Here is a 22,326-nt window from a genome sequence, read left to right as displayed (position 1 = left end):
TTGAATCGGCATTCTGGAACACATTCCGAGTTAGTCCAAGGAGCCATATTTGCTTTATTAGCCGCTTGACTATCAATGAAAATGTTAGCCCGAGTATTAAGCGGGGTTACTTCCAGAGCCAATTCACCTGCTTTTGTTGCGGCACAGATTTCCGCTTGAAATATATGAAAAACTTTTGGTGATCAAATTGTGAATAAAAGATAGCCGCCCCTACTCCTTCTGCCATTTTTGATCTATCTGTAAAGAAATTGTATGAATGGCATGCGGATTCTATACCTTGACGCCATCCATTTTGTTCTATAACGACGCTAGGCTTTTTGCCAAATTTACCTTCAGTAATTACGTAGTCTGACCTTCCGTTTGAATCCAGAATGTTGCCGTGACCAGAAAGTATTGTCCTGACAATCAAAGAGTTTAAAAGGTTCACCGATACTAGGTAAATTTCCCCAAAGCACCCATGCTTACATTTTTTAATCGGTGTTTACAAAAACTGCGCATAACTGCTTTACAAAAAAAATCTTGTTTTCATAATTTTTTTTCTTTTATGTGCTTTCAATTATGGCGCACAGGATTTGAAAAATATTAATTTTCCGTGTATTGATTATAAGTAGAGTATGACTGAATATCGATTTCTAGGGCCGAACATAACCGAAACCGAATCGAACATTTACAAAGGCGCAATGGGACATATGGACACTTTTGCCTTGCTAGCGGCACCTTCTGTCGGCATAGAACTGACCTGTACTGAACATTTACTGAATTATGTATTACTTAGCAGTTTCACTCCATGAAAGAGCCGAAGAGTTTTTCTTCAACAAAAATGAGTGATTCGATACCAGTAATCAAAAATTTTCACAAATAAAGTAACACAAAAATCTAAAATATTGCAAATAACAATAAATCAATAAAATTTTTATACATTTAAAAAAAAATGGTTCGAACAAAGTTCAGCTTTTTCTTTTTCTTTGCCGAAGGCGAAGCCGGCGCTTACGCCAAAGCCGAAGTTTAGTCACTCTTTAGTTTATAATAAATTATTCCAGTTTTTTCTAGTTCTTAGCAAAAAAACAAATGCCACTAGCCACTTCTTTAGCGCAGCAGTTTTCGTATCTCTGCATAGACAAAACTTACACAGTGAGTCACAGACGTCTGCAGTTAGAGAAAATATGCAACTTTGCCACAAGTTTTGTTGCAATTTTTTTTTTTTTGTGTTATGTTCGTAAGCATTTCTTCACTTTTGACTCAATTTTTTGGGACATTCCACAAATATCCCTTGGTAGTTTGCAAGTGAAAAAAAACGTGTTTTCATAATTTTTTTCCTATGTGCTTTCAATTATGATGCACTAGATTTGCACTGTTTATTGAACAAAATTAGAGTATGACCGAATATCGATTTCTAGGGCCGACCATAACCGAAGTCAAAGCGAACATTTTCAAAGCTTTACATTTATCATTCAGGCCACTAGTTAAACACTTTTTGTGTGCCTCAATTAGCAGCAGAAGTGCTTGATATTTTACCCTTGAAATTTAAGATTATGCTTATTAGAGGATCGTAAAACTGAATATCTGATAACTAAAGTGAGTTTGAAATATCGGTCACGCTTTTTAAAAGCGATATTTTTTAATAGCATAGAAATCAAATTATTGATTTAGATTTCGAAACCATAAGGCAGAATGTCAGCTTCTCAGCATTTCGGCCTTCAGATTACTTTGATTGATTTATCCTTGGTTTTTGTGTGATAAAGATTTTAATTTTGATGGCGACGCTACTTCTGCAGAAAAGTGCTGATATTTCTCACAAAACGCTGTTTCTCTCTCAATCCATAACGGCAATTTGTCGTAAGTGAGTTGCTATTCCTACTTTTACCGTATGAGCGCAAGATTGGATGCCACTAAATATATCAGTGTTGGAGTACCATTGAAACAGCGGAGTAAGTCAATTAGGCGGCCGCCGTAGCCGAATGGGTTAGTGTGAAACTACCATTCGGAATTCAGAGAGAACGTAGGATCGAATCTCCTCATAAAAAATATCTTCCCAGACATTTTACTGCTGGTAATGTTGTGATGCTGTGATTGCCAACTTGTATAGTTGCCACTTCTACAATACTCTTTTCCGGCTCGATATGAGAACGGACTCTGTTTTTTACTCGGCGAGTTGAAGGCCGTTTTGCACCAGCCATGAACGTACGCTATTGACTGATTAACTTTTTCGCATATGTCGCCTAGTCTCTTAGCCGTAATAACTACTACAAACTGCAAACCCGATAACCCGATAGCACCATTGGGTATATTGAGGCGCATAAGACTATCGTACATGATGTTCTAGAGTAGTGGTCCAAGCACAGTGCCTTATTCTTTCCAGTACTTCACCTGCCGTGTCGAGTAGGCAAAGCGGTCTGAAGCTAGACGGTTCCATGGGAGGTTTGCCGGGTTTGGCAAGTAGAACCAGTCTTTGTCGCTTTCATATCGATGGGAACGTTCCCTCCACGAGATATGTATAAAATAAGTGTACGAAGTTCGATGTTGGGTAGGCAAAGGCCAGTTTAGGTACCTGGTTAGACAACCCGTCTGGACCAGCAGACTTATTATTTTCGAGTCTATTCACAGCTTGAAGAACTTCGTCTGCTGAGATTCTTGGAAACTGGTGTAGGGTTGGTCTCGAGGTTAAAAAACCATCTTCCTTTGTTTGAAAAAAAAGTGTGTTTACCACTTCATTCAAGAAGATCGGGCATGTTGGTATGGATTTCTTAACGGACTTCAGCTTCTTGGTCACCACCTTGTAGGCTGACCCCCAAGAATTCTTTTCAGCATTATCGCAAAGCTTATGCAAGCTTTTACCTTGCTTTATTGCTGTCTTGAGTTGATATCGCGCAGCTTTGCACGTTTATCTGGCTTCTAGCTTGTGTGACTACGTCAATTCATGTGCAAGTCGTTTCATAAATTTGAATCTACTGTCAGATGTTTGGGTTTGATTGTGTAAACTTGGCACGAAAGGTCATCGTAGGCTTTAAAGTGATCTGATTTTTTTCGAACCAATTTCGATGTCTCGTTTACAGTTATGATCATTGTAATCTCGAGGAAGCATCACTTTTTTTACCCTTAGGGTGTCTAACGTCAGTTTGTATGAAAGTGACAAACGTATTCAGTTATCAGGCCCGTAGTACCCAGAACATAACTGATCGTTTTTAATATCAGATTTCACAACATCGCAATTCTCTTCCAAGATAACTTCTTATACGACAGTTTCTCCTCAAAGCATTTGAAAAACTTTTCATCGCTTTTATTAATTGTAAAAAAAATTTAAAAAAAATTAATAAAATTATTCAAGTAAACTTTGACATTTCCAGTGAAAAAAAAAAACATATTTTCTTTTAATATTTTTGGAGGAAGAGAAAGAAGCAAACTAATTGTGGTTGGCTTTAAAATGCAAACTTTATATACATCGAGACAATACAAGATTTTCTCAGAATATTCCTTCTAAGTCTTTAAAGTAAGGTTTCAAGATTTATCTGGGTGCCGGATGAGCCAGACCTGTGAGGTGATGTCACCCCAATATAAGAGAACTGGCATCCCCTTGATTGCCTGTGGTCTTCTACTGGGAAGGTTAGCCTCACGTCCATTCACCAAACGCGGGGCAAATACACAGAGTTGTTATGGCGCGAACTCCTTCTGGCCATGTGTGAATCGAAAGCGCTCATGGGAGCTTTAAAGTTAGGAAAGACTGAACTCTCGAATTTTGCGGGTTCTCTTACCAGACATTGGCCGCGAGATATGTATGCTGTGAGATTCGCCATTAGCTGCCATTCCTTCTATCGTGTGGCTGCAATTTACGCTTCTTAGCTTTCACTCATTTCTTCAATTTACACTTCTTAGCTTTCACTCATTTGTTATGTCCTGCAGTCCTAGATATGAACCACCTGATGAATTTTTTCAGCAGCTTGAAGCGAACTCTAATATCGTTCTGGCTTCAGCCTTCCCTCAGCTTAGATTACACTACACTATGAAATGAATGGCAAATCTAAAGCTAACATTCGGCGCTTATTTTTAGATTCACCAGTAAATCAACCAAATTCCTATGATTTTCCATTTTCCATTTCAACCGAAGTAATTTATATTTATTAAAAGTTAAAAGCTTCCTTTATAAGAAAATTATAAGTAATAGAAAAGTAATTGAAAAGTTTTAAAAAAAAGTATTTCCATTACAGCCAGTCACACTTTCATTTTCCATATTCTCGTTATAATTTCTCAACGGGGTTCAACCGAATTTTTTTCAAACACATTCATTCATGTATGCTTTGCATATTCTTCATTTTTAATGTCGCCCAAACGATATTGTTGCTACTGAAATGTGTGTAGCATTAGCAATTACATGTAAAAGCTTTCTGTGTGTGCGTGTGTTTTTTTTTTTGTAGGTATGTAAATATCCCAGCTGGCATTTGAAAAAGGATATGCTCTTCCTGCCAAAATCCTTCAGACTGCTTACCTTCCCATAGATGGCCTATAAACATGTCGCCCTTTATGGTGCTTCTTACTAAAATTCCTGAGAAGCTCAATTCGAAGTTCTTTGTTGCCACAGCTCACATTTTTTTCTTATGGCTTCCGCTCTTTTTTATTTCGCTATAAAATTTTTGTAAAGAGATATTTAAGTAAGCTTTGATATTCAATCAGAAACACTTAACATTTCACGAGAATCTGTCGGAATTTATTTAATAACTTTTCTTTACAAATTCGAAAAAATTGTATATATTTTCGCAAAAAATAGCAGATTATGGGTAAAACTTAGTTCATTTGGCCAGATTTTTCTTAGAATATTTCCTTTTTTTATTGACCCCATTATTTCCTGCTGCTGTTAATTAACATTTACAATATTTGAAAACTTATTTTGAAACAATAATGATTTAATCTTAATATTTACAAAAATATATATGTACATATATAAACTCCCAGAAATATTTTATGATTAACTCGTGCGGATGCATCCAGTGAGGCGAACGCCAACAAATATAAAAGCTCAATAGACTATTTCGAGTGGGGTTTTCCTTTTAAGCCTCTTATGATGACCGACTTCTCTCATTGGAAAAGATGCCAAAGTATTTAGGTGGCAGAATCTTTTTTATGGCAGATTACTGAGTTTTTTATTTCAACTTTAACCGGCGGTATTTTGAGATCACTGTATGGATTTGGGCATTTTCTTTATTTATTTTTTTAGCGGTGAGGTTGGATTAAAAATGCTGACGCACCATATAGTACCCATCGCTACTACGTGTGTGGCGATTCCACTAAAATTATCCCTCCTCTGCTCTGGGATTTTTCCCTCCACCCCGGGACTGCTTCCGCATTGCTTCAAGGTAGAGGGTCAAGACGGCGTCCTAAGAAGGACACTTACTTACTCACCCTGCGTCCAGGGTCACCTGTTTTGAGAAACATATGCTCAATACTCTTCAGCATAACTTTTCATTTCACGCTTCTTTTTTCGGATAATATCCTCCACGAAATTTGCGACGGCATTCCATTTTTCGTCGTCTATCATCATTTTCTCGATAATTTCTTCAGTTGTAAATACACCAAGAGCTCGTTGCAGAGTTGTTCTCTCTTTGTTCTACCTCTCGCATTTAAAGAAGGTCAGCTTTGTATTATCATACTCAGTATCTCCATATATGCAGTTTGGTAGGCTCACTTTTCCGTTCCATTCGTCACAAATACTTGCAAAAAGACCCATGCCCGGACAAAAACTGTGTGAGATAATAATTAACCTCAGCGTGCTTTCTTTCTACCCACTTTTTTAGATCGCGTATTAGTCTCGCTGTCCATCTACCATACCGTTCAGAGTTCCATCTTGCCTGCCAAAGTGTGAGCGTTAGAGCTCTAATATCGGAGAAGCGTGGTACTGGGATTCCTGTGTTTTTTGCCTCCCATCTCCGTTTGCGCTCTTGTGCTAGAATATCTATAGGAATGGTTCCGCTGATAACTAAAACCGCCTCTCTGCACAGATTGCAGAGTTTTCCGCCGGATTTGTTCCCTTAGCGAATCTGCCCATATTTCGCATCCGTATAAGAGAATCGAGTTCTGCGTTGGACCTCCAATGTTTTCCATGAGCTTACTTAACATGCCGCTTACTTTGGCAACTCTTGTGGCATCATGGTTTATGTGCGCCCAGTAAGTTAATCTTGAGTCAAGTTACACTCCTAGGTATTAGACCACTCTTTTTGGCGATAAAGTGGCATAGAGTACTTGCATATCTACTTCTAATGGGATCGTTTGTTGGCTAGAAGGTCCTCTGAGCCTGTACTTGGATCATCACCTGATTTAACTTTCTTTTGGCTTCGTTGGTGTTTCGGGCGATTATTACAGCTGCAATGTCATCTGCGTATCCCACTAAATGCACATCCTCAGGCATCTCTATTCGAAGGATTTCATCGTAGCTTATATTCCAGAGTTCAGGTCCAAGTATTGGTCCTTGGCCCGCACCTGCTGTTATTTGTTTAGTCTTACACCCTTCTCGTGTTTCGTTTAAGAGCACGCGATTGCTGAGATAGCTACGAATAATCTTCAATAGATTATTCGGGATCTTGAATTTTATCTTTAAGGCTTGAATTACGTCGTCCCAACTTAAACTGTTGAACGCATTTCTAATATCCAGTGTGGCTAGTAATGCTAAGCGTTTGGAGTATCGATTACCTGCCTGGGCTTGTTCTACGCTAGCTACTACATCTTGGATGGCTCCTAAGGTAGATCTGCCACTTCTAAAACCATGCTGTATGTCACTGTTCTCTACGGCTTCACTAAGCCTATGATTTATCAGTTTCTCAAAGAGTATTCCTGCGCTATCCAGCATACATAACGGTCTATAAGCGGACGTCTCCCTTTCCCTTACTGATTAGTACTAGTTTTTGTTTTTTCCATATTTTTGAAAAAATTCCTTCTTTTAGGCATTCATTGTACATGCTTAGCAGCAAAAGAGGAGCAATGGTTAGCCCAAACAATGGAGACAATCCATCAGCAATTTACTATTATCCTGAGCACTTTAGACTAAAATCTTTGTGTTATTTCGATATCTGAGTTGGCTGCAGCACCCCATAGTTGGATACTGAATGCTCAAATGGGCTTGAGAACCTTATACAAGAAAAATTTTGTATGTAGCAACAATTGGTATTTTCTGTTCAGTAACCAGTAGAGAGAAGTAAGTTTTAAACTCAAAGTTTTTCTTTTGGTGAAGATGTGAGTTTCCCAAGCGAGTTTTGAGCCCATACGAATGCCTAAATTCTTAGTTTCGTTGGATTGTGGGATCTCGATGCCATTGAGTTTTACAGGAATATGACAAGTTGTAAATTTTACGTGAGCCGATTTACTGTCATTCGCTTTAATTCGCGATCGAGACATATTTGCAATTTTAGAGATGCTTTCTGCGCGTATTTATTTGTAGCTAAGGCAGCTGTATCATCGGCAAATGTTCCGATTAGGGCACTTAATGAGTGAATAAGTGGTATAATATGGGGTCTCGGACCGGTCCTGGAAGCACACCATAACTTATTTTGTGGAAATTGGTTTCTTCATCGCCTTGTTTGATGGAAAAGTGTCTATAGGCAAGATACGAATTTATTAGATTATTGAAATTTATTGGAAAAGATTTTTTTACTTTGTAAGGTAGGCCACTGCGCCATAACCTGTCAAAAGCTTGAGAGATGTTGAGAGAAGCTGCTGTGCAAAATTTTTTACGCTCGAACCCGTTTTTTATGTGTTCGACGAGGTGATGCACTTACTCAATGGTGCTGTGCTACTTACGGAAACCAAATTTATGGTTGGGAATCAACTGACTTTTCGCAATTACGGGGAATAGTGTGTGAAGAAATATGATTTCCATTAGTTAGGATGTAATTGGGAGTAAACTAATCGGGTGCTTTGATTTGGCATTATTTGAGTTCTTCTCTGGTTTTAAAATTATTATTTTTTGAAAGTTGCGTGTGAAATATTATAGCTTCTTTTGGTAATTCTGTTAAGGGTTTTGCTGTTATTACGTTGCAATTTTTTAGGTTTTAAGTGGGGTATAGTAGTTTTTATTTGTTTTTTTTGGGTACTTCCTTACAGGCAAATCGCTTTGGTGATTGAAAAAACTGAGAGTAAAGAAACTTGTAGTTAATTAGGGAGCCTGCTTTAAAGGCTGAAAAAAATCGATTTTTTCGTAGTTTTTTTTTTTTTTTGGAAGGAAAGAAATATTCGATTGAAACAAAACTTTCAAGTTTTATTGTTATATATTTCAACAGTCTTCTCAATTTTTTTCATTAAAATATATGTCATGTTGTGCCTGGTACAAGCATTTTGCCGAGGCGCCTCGAGTGTGCATGTGTCGTGCGGTGGGAAAGATGCAGGTCGCAATTTTCTTCTAAAGCCAAAAACCCAAAAAAAATTTTATTTTAGTATAGTATAACTTCTAGCTAAACCAAGAAAATTAAACAAAAAGTGAGAAATTCAACAATTTTTCGCTAATTAAAAAAAATCATTTTTTTGGAAAAACAAATTCACTTTAAAAAACCGAGAAATCGCACTTTGAGCGATATGGCCGCTCGTATACCTGCTCGACGCTTGCTCACAATTTCTTCTGTAACTCTGAAAATATTTTGAATTTTCTTCTGAAATTTTGAGGACACATTCTTGGATAGTTTGGGAAGACATTTATGTAAAAAAACTGTATTTTTGAAGCCTCTAAAGCAGGCTCCCCTCTTAAATATTTGGGGGTGTTAGGAAGAAAAACTTGAGCGAGATTTTCAGCAAATCAGTTCGCTTTCGCCCATAATCCATCTGCATTGCTGATGGAAGGCTTTTATTCTTACTCAAAATGAATAAAAAGCCAATATATATAATAAATTACTCAAGACGCAGTTCTAGAATTGTTCTTAGGAAAGAGTGTCAGGAATATAAAGGTGTGCTGAAGGCCTTCAAATAAAACAGAAAACAAGCTTGAGGGTTGTGGTAGATCAAAGTAAGGTCTAAACTAAATCCATTAGTGATATGAAAGATCATGACGAGACACTTAATTTCATCAGAACCCATTATAGGTTTGCAATCCAGCACAACAGACCACATCGGAGGTCGCAGTACATTATGGCCCAATAATAATAATATGAATAAGTACTCCTAGAAGAAGTTTCCACTGCTGCTATTGCCAACTGAGATATTCTCAACATTTTGCTATACATTTTTGTGTGTATCAGTGCAAGTATGGCAGTGTTTTCTGTGTATGGAGAAGTAAATATCATTTATACCAACGCCTGGAAATATTCGTGCACCATGCGAGGCATTGCCTGAAATTCACTCCACTCAGCTCCATTCCATGCATGCATACACACACACCTGCAGGAATGGCGTTTGTAAAAAAGAATGGAAATAAAAATGCCAAAACTGAGCTGTGTGAGAAAAATGTACACACACACAATGAAAAAATGCATCTCGCTTCTAGGTGTGCGAGTATTTTTGGTAAAGGCCTTTGAAAACTGCACACGCAAAAAAAGAGGGAGGAAAAATAAAATATATGCAAAAAATAGTAGCGTAGGAATTCAGATATAAAATGCCTATATTTATGTATTTGTATAAAAATATAAAGGGTGGTTAAGTTTTAAGGGCCGGTGTTGATTTTGAATTAAATACCTTTTTTTTTTAAGAAATTATTCCCATTTCTCTTTATTATGATAATATTGTCAATTACGTACGAAACAAAATATGGGCCAAATAGCCGCCGCGGCTTCGGCAGCACACCGCCATCCGATTGTCCAAATTTTCGATGACGCTGAGGCATAATTAAGGTTCTATGCCATTAATGTGCCGAATTATCTCATCTTTTAGCTCTTGAATTGTTGCTGGCTTATAGACGTACACCTTTTCTTCCAAATAACCCCAAAGAAAGAAGTCCAACGGTGTCAAATCACATGATCTTGGCGGCCAATTGACATCGCCGCGACGTGAGATTATTCGGCCATCAAATTTTTCGCGCAAAAGAGCCATTGTTTCGTTAGCTGTGTGACAAGTGGCACCGTCAAATCATTGAAACCACATATCGTCCACATCCATGTCTTCCAATTCGGGCCATAAAAAGTTCGTTATCATCACTCATCACATCATCAACACTATTCACAATAACTGCCTGACCGGCCTCATTTTGGAAAAAATACGGCCCAATGATGCCGCCGGCCCATAAACCGCACCAAACAGTCACTCTTTGTGGGTGCATTGGTTTTTCGGCAATAACTCTTGGATTATCATTCGCCCAAATGCGGCAATTCTGCTTATTGACGAATCCACTGAGGTGAAAATGTGCCTCATCACTGAAGATGAAGTGCGCGATATGCATTTTGATTTCAACGCCCGTTTCCATAATAAGCCTAAATAACTTTAACGCGTTGGTCGATTATGTATCTTTCCACAGTTCAAATTGAGTTAGTCTGAAATTGAAAAATGGCAAATGGAATGCAGAAAAGAACTTGACGTTTAGGTGTGGTTCACATTCAATATCGGCCCTTGAATATTAACCACCCTTTATATGTATAAATATAAATTTGCGCATACGAAAAACCAGCTGCTGCGACAGGTTTGTGGTACAAATGAAGTAGTTAACTTTAAAGCGCAGCAAAAAATGAAAAAATTAAAACTAAAACTTGCAAACACACATAAATCGGCCGCTATTGTATGTATAAATGTATAGAAGTGTGCGCATCTCTATATGTGTGTGTGTGAAAAAATAACTGAGTAACAGTTTCATTCGACAGAGACCAGATAGCAACTCTATTCAATCACACAATCACCACCAGTGCAGTGAGTGGAATTTGTTACAATAAAAATTTGCATACTTTTGGGTGCCTTCACCTGAAGCACCAGCTCCCATCAGCGTGGCATTGTTCGAAGGCTTTACAATATTCAAAAATATTAAATTTCACACTTCGGCAACTGATGCGCAGCACCGCTTTGCATGGAAAGGAATGAGCAATTTTTGGATTATTTTTCTGAATTTCATTACTCTGTGCTCTTCAGTCAACATTGTTTTTTTGTTTTTTCAATAACAGTTATGGAATTTTTGTGCGGAGCTTTCACAACTTTGTAAATATGGTATATAAATATCGAAAGGTATTTTCTTGGCGACACCTACGTAGTGCATAAGTAAACAGAGCAAAAGCAACATTTTTATTATTATTCCTATGTATGTGTATGTATACGACGTATGTATATGTGTGTATGGTTATTGATTGAAAAATATAAAAAATCGCTGTATATTCCCCAGCAAACTTCCAATGTATCGCTTGTGATTTTTTCCGTTAAAAATATATATTCTTTCGATATGCATTTTCTTACCTTTATCTAAGTGTCTCTTTGTTTGTTCATCTCTTTCCAGTTGCGCGTCATGTCATTCATCTTGTGCCACTTGCAATGGTTCCGCCGAATCGCAATGCATCACCTGTCGTTCTGGTCGCTTTGCTCTCGATGGCAAATGCTTAAATAATTGCCCGGACGGTTACTATGCGGACAAGAAGCGTCAGGAATGTGTTGCCTGCCCGACTGGTTGTGCAACATGTAGCAGCAATGGCTTTTGTTTAACGTGCCATGAGAATTGGACGCGCAACAAGAAGGGCAAATGCATTATATCTGGCAGTGAGAATTGTGACGAATGTGAGTATAAAATCGACAAAGAGTTAATAAATCTGTAGGTACAAATACATACTCATATAAATATGTTGAAGTATGTGTGTATATGAATATAAGGCATTGCATTGCAGTCTCTGAAAAGTTGAGTTTCGTATATTCATTTATTTCAAGCCCAAAGCATTGATATAGTTTTCACAAACCGTTTAGAGCTACTATGAGCTTAAACTACTACAGATAGTTAAGTAAATAAATTAAAAAAGAGAGTTCAGAATGTGATAAAAATCATTCTTTCACACCGAAAAGTCAAGTCTGAGAGCGCAGGCAATATGAGCATTACGCGCATAATTCATGCGAAGAAATTTAAGTTGAAATGGGTAAGTTCTAGTAGGGATATGAAAGTGAATGCTCCGTAATAGGCATGAAAAATGGATTTCTCCTTTAATTACACTAAAAACAAAAGACATTAAGAGAGTAAAGATCTGCTACTCTCTAGAGGCTTTAAATTATTCAAAAAAAGCGAGAGTTACAGGAAGGTGTAGGTAGGTGAGGTAGGTAAAAGGGTTGAAGTGCCAGTCTGGTGCTCATCAAGTAGCACTAAAGCGTCGTTATGATACCATTATGAGACCTCCAACAGGCAGATATCTACAGCCAGCAGTCTCCTTCTCTGAAAGGTCCCCACAGCTTCTGCAATAGAAGTTAAATAGTAACCCTATCTTTTCTGCGTGTGTGCTGATGGTCCAGTGACCGGCAAACACAGCTACGAGTTTGGAAATTTAATGGCGAGGAGTCCAAAGAACTTTCTGAGTCCTTGGTATATCGTATTGGGGCCAAAAGGTTTTCGAAATAGCACATGAAGAAGTGGAGCTCGATTTTTTCTGCGCTTTCCTGAGAAATTATTTGTGCAGTTTCCCTTTTACAATTGTCAGGGGGATGCTGAAGACCGGGTAGGAGATCCCTGAGGCCAATTCAGTCCCCGTCCTGGCAAGCCCATCAGCAATTTCATTTCCCTCTATGTTTCTATGTGCTCTATGTCCTGGAACCCAGATCAGTGAAATGTTACCTGCAACACCCAAAAGATTTGATCTCCTTCATACTGGAGCTTATTAATTTCGTTCTGCAACATGGCGTCGACAGAGCCTTAATCGCGGCTTGTCTATCGCAGAAAATGTTAATAACTCTCTCGCTCCCGCGTTACCTAAGCAGTTTTCATGCCTACAGGATCGCAAAGACTTCTGGTTGAAAAACACTAGGAGTATTCGGTAGTTTAAAGGAGATAGATAAATTGGTTGATTTAGAGAAACCCTACTCCGACCCCCGATTCCATCTTGGAACCGTGAGTGAAGACAGAGGTGCAAGCTTCGGTGCAGATTTTCCACTCGATCAAATCCTGCCTATTTGGAAAGACTGCTCTAGCACGACCCTCAAACTCTAGTTTGCGGAAAGAGAGATATGTTCAAAGTTCGAAAAAATACGGTATGAACTGCCCGAAAATGCTACCATGTCCCTTGAGAGATCGCCTCCAGAGGCCAATCTACTTTAACCTGATTGCACTTTGAGCTGCGATGGAAATAACGGAAAAGTCGTTGGGAAGTAAGTGCAAAACGACAATCAGGGCAGCTTTGGGGTGAGTTTTACATGCTTCGATGTTGCCAAATTAGGGCGAAAAGACGCCACCAAGGTATAGAATTTGAAAATTTCAACGACCTGAGAACATATTTGAGGAACACCATCTGTGCACGTTCAATTCCCCCAATTGCAAATTGGTGGCACGGCCTCCAGAAAAATGCTACATGCTCTAATCCAGAGTGAATAAAGGAAGTAAAAAGTACCTTAAGAGTGGTAGGGTGCGAGAACTTCGAGCTATTACGCCATATAAAACCAAAGATTGAGTAAGAAGTGGATACAACAAAGTTAATGTGAAGGTGAGAGTCAAAGATCACAGCTAGAACAGATTGAAGTAAAGTATTAGCAAAACTAATATAAGAAAATTGAAGAACATTCGGAGTTTTGGCCAAAGTAACATGAAAACATTTCTTAGTAGTTTAATTAGAGTGATCCCAGAATAACTGCATGAGTGAAAAAACACATTAATCTGCGATTGTCTCATAGGAACATCCTGGCAGAAAATATTTTCACAGAAAATTTCACCGAACATATTTTCAAATCATCAGCAGAGAGAAGAAAATTGGCAAATAAAAAACAGGTACTAATATCAATAATAAATATAATGAAGAGAAGAGGCCTTAAATAGTGCCTTGTGACACCCCTGAAGATGCAATGAAGTTTGTCAGGCAAAACTCTAACAGGGTTCAAATTTTGGGGTCTTATGTCCACTTTTAATTTAAAATTGCCACACTTTCAACTGCAAGTGGCGGCTCTAATCTCGATTAAAATAAATAAAAAAAAACAAGCGATTGAAATTCGTAACCCAACGATTTCTGGGGCTTTTGTATGCAAACTGCTTTCAGATTTTCATAATTCAAAATAGTGAATCTAATTTCCAATACTTCTGAAATTTTTTGAAATTAGCATAAATTAAGTTCTTCGGGAGTTTTTGGGGTCAACCGATACAAAATCGGGTATTTTATGTTAAAGATTCATAATAATGACCACAAAAACAAACGAGTAACAAATTTTTTCTTAATTTTCGTTCACCGATCAAAAGGTGCAGGTGTTAAAACTCGCGCAATCTTTTAAATTGTCCGTGGCTTTCGTTTTTGAAAAAGTTCGTCCGAAAGGGCATAGCATTTATTTTCAACATATTGTGTAGAAGAGATCCTCTAGAACGTAGAACACCGCGCTAGGAAACAAGGAAACAATTTCGACCACACAAAATTCGATATACTTGCAAAACTATTTGCCAATTATAGTAAAGGTCTTTATGCACTGCGACCCGATTGATCTATTGTGCGCCACTAACTGCTTAATTTTAATTACTTGGTATTGCGAGAAATCATACCAACTCCTCGTACTTGTAAGTCTTTTTCCTCTAGTAGGTGCGAGCCTGGGACTCTCTGTCTCCTGTGACCTGAGGCTTCACAATTGGTGATTAAGTGCTCCATGGACTCCTCTTCAGCACTGCAGAACTTGCATAAACTAGTGCGTGATAGTCCTATTATTACATAGGTCAGTCCATAAGTTCGTGCGTTTTTTAGAGGTGGTTTTAAAATTAATACAAAAGATGTTTAAAGTATATATGGTATTAATCAATAATATATTTTCCTTCATTATTTACAGTGTTTTCCCAACGTTTAGGCCAATTTTTAATTGCCTGCTCAATAAATTGTTTGTCCTTGGAGCCAAAATACGTTCTTGTTACTTATATGGGATTGAAGTCCACGGAAAAGGTGATAATCACAAGGTGCAATATCCGGAGAGTATCGTGGATGCGGCATTAGCTCCCATCTGAGCTCGTTTAGCTTGCCTAATGCTTGCCTTGCGGTATGAGGTCTTGCGTTGTTGTGGTGAAACAAAACTCTGCGTCTATTCACTAAAGACGGTCGTTTTTTTTAAGAGCCCCATTTAGGTTTCATAGCTGATGGGAATAATAATCAGCAGTTATCGTCTGGTTTGGTTCATAATGAACAATACCGGCCATATCTCACCAAATAGACAGGGGGCCATCTCTAAGGGTCAGTATTGGTGTTTCTTTTATCTTTATCTAACCATTGGCGTTTGCGAACAGGATTATTGTAACGGATCCATTTTCCATCAGCAGTAACAATACGATTCAAAAAACTTTAATTTTCAAGCATTCACACATTCACTCTCTGCTGAAGTTTGGCGAAGGAAAGTCTATGGGGAACCCATTTTTCCAGCTTTGAAACCTTTCCCAACTGAACCAGGTGCCTGTGAACTGTTTCATGCGATGAATTTAACCTCTGAGCTATCATATCGAGAGCCAAATTTGGCTCAGCTTCCACTAGTTCGAGCAAGGTGTCGGATTCTATCCGCGATTAGAATCAGTTGTTGAATGCATAATATATCAAAGAAAATATAAATGGTTCCGTTATATTCCGCGAATAATTTTTTATATGCAAAAATCGTACAAAAGTGAAATTATGGGTAAAATACGCACGAACTTATGGACTGACCTGATATATAGAACTCTTTATTGCATTCAAAGTGACCTGCAAGTGCTTCATATAGTAGTTTGTGGCCCTTCTCGTCTAGGGCTAGAGCAGATTTTTCCTCTGTGGGTATTAAAATGCACAATCTTTTTGGAGTGATTAAGACCGTTTGCGCAGTTTCGATATTCCCTGGTTTTTATCTGGATTATTTGTTGACACGCCCCTTTTTTTTGCTGTTTTTTATTCTTTCAGTTTTTTTTTTTATTTATTTTTTATTTATTCTTTTTATTTTTTTACAATTTATTTTTTTTTTTAATTTTTTGTTTTCTGAAAATCACAAACTTTGAATGCAACTGGAGCAGCCCCTTGATTGCGTATACGCCGTGCTGTCCAAAAAGTACAGACAGATGAAGAAAACTAAAAAGCGTGCCAAGAGTAGTCAATCAATTCAAACCACTAACGCATATTAAATAGCAATAATCGCGTTTGAATTAATAGCAAATGTTGTGTAAAAGAGCAGCTGTGAAATTTTTTTTAAATGTTCAAAACCGACGCACTTTCTTTTATTTAAAAAATGATTGAATTTTTTCACCTAAAATTTTTATTCAGCCTGCAATATTAACTCAAAAGCACTGGATGTCATTTGATCATCGCAAGAAATGTTTAATTTGCTGCTCTGTGAAATTCAAGCACCAGCAAATGTTGGCCGAGGCAATTTCAATACACAAACAGTTAGCAATTAAAATAATTACCCGAGTATGCAGGCCAGCAGCTAAAGAACTTAAAGTGTTAAACGAAACCTCGAAGTGTATTTTTGCAACTGTACAAAAATATTGCTTGAGCCGTGGATGCCTATAATTTCATACCAAAAGCAATTCTCCAACCTTTCGACGCCATTAATAACTTGCCAAGTGAGAAAATTGTGTGGCATGCGAGGAATGTGACACCACCCAACTCAGAGCGCGCACACTTTGCAACCAGATAAGGGCAAAGGAGTAATAAAAGCAACACCATTTAAAAATGCAAGTAAAACTTTAATATAAAATGAACAACAGTTACTCGCCCCCCCCCCCCCCCCCCCCCCCAGCACAACACATCAGCAGCGCAAACAAGCCAATTTGTGCGAGGTTGCGTATACGCCATACACCAACCAACACAAAACATCACCAACGACGATAGCTGGCATGTGCTGTTTTTTGCAACCTTATACGATGCGCTAGCCTCAGCTGATGCGTAACTGTTGGTGACAACATTTCTGATGAGTTTCTCAACGACATCAAAGCTATGGCGTGGACAACAGCGAAGAGTGACAATGGAAACGCCTACACATAAGATGTGAAAGCGTGAGCGTAAAGTGGGAAATTGTAGATGCATCACAAGAGCGGCAGTGGGAAATGTTGAAGCAAAAAAGTGATCGCATCAAAAGTATGCCTTCAAACATGCTTGAACGGCGGCAGTTTTAAAGTTAAAATTTAGCCCTGCTCTCAACCCTTAGGCATAGCAATTTCGCAATTGCATCGAAATCTGTTGCCGCTGCCGCTGCCCTTTCAGGCACCTGATGGCGGGTGTTGAATGCGTAGTGATGCAGCTTTTACCATCGTTTCTCTCGTCGGCATAATGCGAGTGACAGCTTCATTTGCATGCCAAACGAACACACAAGCACGGCTGGCAAACAGGCATAACGTCAGTCAAGCAGCCAGCCAGTTGAGCAGCTGATAAATAGGCCAGAAAGAGCACAGAACGTGGACCAGACTGAATCTGGTACATTGAAGGCAGTTTTTAAATTTGGGCCAGTTGGGAAGTGTGGGCTGTACGGTTTAATGGCCAGCGTTGGGACATAAAGCAAAGTAAAAAGGTCATTTGTACAGCCATTTGGCTGGCTGATTGCGATGTTCTTGCATTCGCAACACGTTGCACAGCATAGTGTGTGGCATAGCCATCTTAGCTTAATGACACGTGGACAGGTAGGACAATGGCAGATGACTGAAAAAGGTAGCAATGCTGAGTCGAGCGATCAGCAGGAGTGGCTGCGAGGAATGTTGGAAAGCATAGAATTGAGCGGGGCATTTTTTTTTTTTTGTTTTTGGGTGACTCAAAGGGATTTGAGCCTTTATTTTATACTTTCGAACAAATTTAGTTAAAAAATGTATGCAGATTCTTTATAGAAAAATATTATATTTTCCTAATAGGACTATGAATAAGTTCGTGCGGTTTTTTTTCGAAATTTGAAACTTTATTGACGTAAAATGGTTACAAATTTAATATTCAAAGTATTGTCCATCGCTTACTACTACTTTTTCCCATCTTTCTGGCAATTCACGGATTCCCTTTGTGAAAAATTCGGTCGGTTTTGCCGCAATCCACGAATCGATCCATTTTTTGACTTCATCGTAAATACGGAAGTGCTGGTCAGCCAGGCCGTGTTGCATCGATCGGAAGAGATAGTAATCGGATGGCGCAAGGTCTGGACTATACGGCGGGTGGGGTAGGACATCCCATTTGAGCGTTTCTAAGTATGTTTTGACCACTTGTGCAACATGTGGCCGAGCATTGTCATGTTGCAAAATAACTTTGTCGTGTCTATCGGCGTATTGCGGCCGTTTTTCTCGCAGTGCTCGGCTCAAACGCATCAATTGTCGTCGGTAGACATCCCCCGTAATCGTTTCATTCGGTTTCAGTAGCTCATAATACACAACACCCAGCTGGTCCCACCAGATACACAGCATAACCTTCAGGCCATGAATATTCTGCGCCGACGTCGATGTTGAAGCATGGCCAGGGTATCCATACGTTGCCCGACGTTTTGGATTGTCGTAATGGACCCACTTTTCATCGCCAGTCACAATTCAATGCAAAAAACCCTTTCTTTTGTGCTGTTGAAGCAGTTGTTCGCATGCCATAAAACGGCGTTCAACGTCTCTTGGCTTCAATTCATACGGCACCCAATGGCCTACCTTTCGGATCATTCCCATGGCTTTTAAACGTTTGGAAATGGTTGATTGATCAACTCCCAAAGTTTTTGCAACCTCTTCTTGCGTTTGAGCCGGATCTTGATCGAGCAATTCCTCCAATTCGGTATCCATGAACTTTGGCGGCGCACCCTCGCGTTCTTCGTCTTCCAAGCCAAAATCACCACTTTTAAAGCGTGCAAACCACTTCTGGCACGTTCGCTCAGCTAGAGCATGCTCACCATAAACTTCCACCAAGATACGATGACTTTCGGCTGCTTTTTTCTTCATATTAAAATAATGAAGAAGAATTCCCCGCAAAAACACATTATTTGGCACGAAATTCGACATTTTCAAGTGTGGTAAAAATATTGTTGTTTACGCTTCAAATAAAAAACTTATACTGACGTTTGTGCCTTACGACAGTAGCTCTCCAATGAATGTTTGGAAATGTGGATCGATGGAATAATAATCAAGTTACGCCATCTGTTGTAAAACCGCACGAACTTATTCATAGTCCTTCTATCTTTAGTCAAAAATTCTTCACTTAAAGGGTGGCATTTTTTGTTAGAGTTACGTAAATATATAATATAAATAAATAAATAAAGAAACTGAAACGGATGAAAACAAGCTGTGAGGGGATAAGTAGTGGTAATGAACTTATTTTATTTTTTGAATGTCCCATGCGTGCCCTCACAGTGCATTTAATAACTATAGCGCAGGGGTTTACTGCCACGTTTTCACAATTTTTGTTCCTTATTTAATTTTAATAATTTTTTTTATTGAAAATATAGTTAATTTACCTCAACCCAAGTTTCCAAATTAAGAAAAAATTTAAAGAAAGATTACAAAATTTTCATCAAAGTTTTACACTTTTTTAGCAGAATCTTTAGAAAATTTTCGAATGTCGAATTTTGAATTTTGATGCAATAAAATACAAAATCACTCTGATTTTGACAATTTTTTTGCTGACAATGTTAGGTTGTTTTTTCTATACAAAAAACATTTCGAGCATCCATTGGAGAAAAATTACGAGACAGTCAGCAATAAAATTTACTTCAAATTAACGCATTTAACACCACTTCAAACTTGGACTTTATGACACTAAAATACATTGGCGGCCGCGGTAGCTGAATGGACTGGTGCGCGACTACCATTCGGAATCAAGAGAGAACATAGTTTCGAGTCTTGGTAAAATACCAAAATTAAGACACATTTTTTCTAACAGCGGCAGGCAATGGCAAACCTCCGAGTATATTTCTGACATGAAAAAGCTTCTCATAAAAAAATATCTGCCGTTCAAAGTCGGTTTGAAACTATAGGTCCATCCATTTATGGAACAATATCAAGACCCACGCCACAAAGAGGAGCAAGAGCTCGGCCAAACATTCAAAATGGATGTAAATATATAACCGTTTGTAGTCAACATTTTATCTCAAAACTCTGATTCGAAAGTTTAATATTTTCATGAAAATTTAAAATGGTTTTGTTTTTTAATTAGCACAAAGTTTGAAACTAATATACTTGTATACTTTTTATAGAGAATTGTATTGTTGTGCAGTATTTTCAATAAAAAAAAGTACTAAAATAAGAGGGTCACTTGAAATGTGCTTGCAAAAAAACAACGACTTAATTGCATGGGGTAAACCTTTTTTTATTTTTCGACGCAGGCTTTTTTCAGGCTTATACACTTCGTCCAACGTTCTTCTAGTTTGTTGATTCTTTCCGAATAGGATTTGTCCAAGTCTGAAAAATAGCCAATCAATCAACCTCAATCAATGCAATCACCTCCTCGTTTGAATAAAATATTTTTTCAGCCAGCCATTTCTGCAAATTGGGAAAGAAATAGAAGTCCGAGAGATACGAGGGAACCAATTCTAAAGAATGGCTGAATATGAAACGAGTTGTAGTCCTACTTCCATTAATTTTGCGATCACAATAGCTGAGGAGTAGCCTGTTGCGCTGTTGTAATAGAAAGAGACCTTTTGGAAAATCACTCGAGGTCCTCAATTCAAATAAATACCAAAAACAAAGAAATGGGCCGATTGAACTAAAACTTGGTATGTATTTTTTCTACTAACAAAACATAACTTCAATATGCGCCAGTAATTTCATTTCGCTGTCGTTGCATGGACTCTTCAGACGACCCTCGTAAAATGAGAAACAAACAAAAATGTTCAAAACTTGTCAATAAGTCCTTGTGCTGAAGTTTTTAAACACTCACGTATGAATAAAGTTCAACCCCATTCTAATGCCCTTGCTTTAAAGGTTCTTCATATTCTGCTGAATAGATCCACCTTAATTTAAACAATGGCCCGGGAAAATGTTCATTTTCAAGCTTTCAACCAATTACAGGTCTTTAACAAAAACCATCGAAACCTTACAAGAAAGTCTAACGCAATCGTATGATTTTATGGTCGACTCAAGTCACTTGCTTGAGAGAAACTTAACCTCAAATCGTTCATAAAAAAAGCTGTGTCATTTGCATTGCTTTGTCATTGCATGCTGCTCACTCATATATTACTGATTTGGCACAAGTTAATGAATAATAAGCAATAAATCAATAAATCAATAAATTCTACAGACACCACCAAAACCGCACGGTCCCCACAGTCCACCCCTCTTTGAAAAATTCCTAAATTTGACACAGAGAAACTTAGCTGATAAGTGCATGGACAACCTTTTTATTTGATGTGATTAAAAGTAGCCTCAATTGAGCTCGCTATAAATTGAATACACGACATATTGCGTTGTGGAATGATCTGTGCAATGGGTCCTTCAAGTGATCACAACTGATACTATTATCACTACTGTGAACTTTGGTGGTTAGCCAACTACTTAAAAAACAGGCTAGAGTAGTGGTGATTGTATTCGCTCTTACGCAGATTTAATCTCAGTCATAGTGAGCAGCCATAGAAACGGGTCAGTTCTAATAATTATTATTACATTATTATTTTCTATCGCGCCAGCTGTGGGCGCAAAGTGCCGATACAAATAAATTCCATAGCGGTCGATTTGCAGCTTTTGACTTTATCTGCGATTTCGTTCGCGTATTTCAATCTCAACCTGACTTTGTTCTCTTCGAGCACGGAAGTCGTCATTAGAAATCCAGTTGTGTGGCCACCATAAGCGGAGTGTAGCTTCTAAAGAGCGGCTTATAAAAGTTTGGAGCTTTTTTGTTGTTGAAAGCGCTACGTCACATATTTTGCAGCCATACTGTACCTGTAGTACAGACTCCATATTAGAGTTGAAAATCATTAGCTTTATTCTGGTGATTAGCTCTCTCGAGTACCATATGCTTTTAAGCATAGCGAAGGAGGATCTGGTTTTTTTTATTCTGTACTCAATGTCCGTATTAGTCGATCGGCTATCATTCTGTTGCATACATTGCATTAAGGAGTTCTTTCTAGGGACAATGAGACACCCGATTCACTGACATCCGGCTGAGTGTGATCCTTGAGGAGTCACTAGAAAAACTAGAAAAATTAAGGTGCCAGCAGTAATAAGTCTAAGCTAGGCAGATTTAGCTAGTAAGGCACAAATAGCTATAGGTATGTACTGCAAATTATACTTCTATATTAAGGAGACTCGCTAGAAGAACCTCAGCTAAATTTTATAGGTTTAAAAAGATGTGAGGCCTATCGCCGCAGCTCGTTCACCTGTTAGGCCAACACTCTTACACA

At 38.3% G+C, this 22,326-nt stretch overlaps 1 protein-coding gene across 2 annotated transcripts in view; it reads left to right on the top strand.

The window, feature by feature from the left end:
- LOC129236893 (furin-like protease 2) overlaps positions 1-22,326 on the top strand; it is a 174,391-nt gene that overhangs the window by 104,222 nt on the left and 47,843 nt on the right. For both annotated transcript variants that reach the window (XM_054871182.1, XM_054871181.1), the window contains exon 10: positions 11,375-11,649. In XM_054871182.1, the coding sequence (XP_054727157.1) occupies positions 11,375-11,649 (275 nt within the window). The remainder of the gene's footprint in view (positions 1-11,374; positions 11,650-22,326) is intronic.

This window comes from Anastrepha obliqua, chromosome 2 (genome assembly GCF_027943255.1).
Source record: "Anastrepha obliqua isolate idAnaObli1 chromosome 2, idAnaObli1_1.0, whole genome shotgun sequence".
NCBI classification, from domain to species: Eukaryota; Metazoa; Arthropoda; class Insecta; order Diptera; family Tephritidae; genus Anastrepha; species Anastrepha obliqua.
The sequence above is the reverse complement of the archived record's forward strand: the minus strand, read 5'-3'. Positions and strand labels throughout refer to the sequence as shown.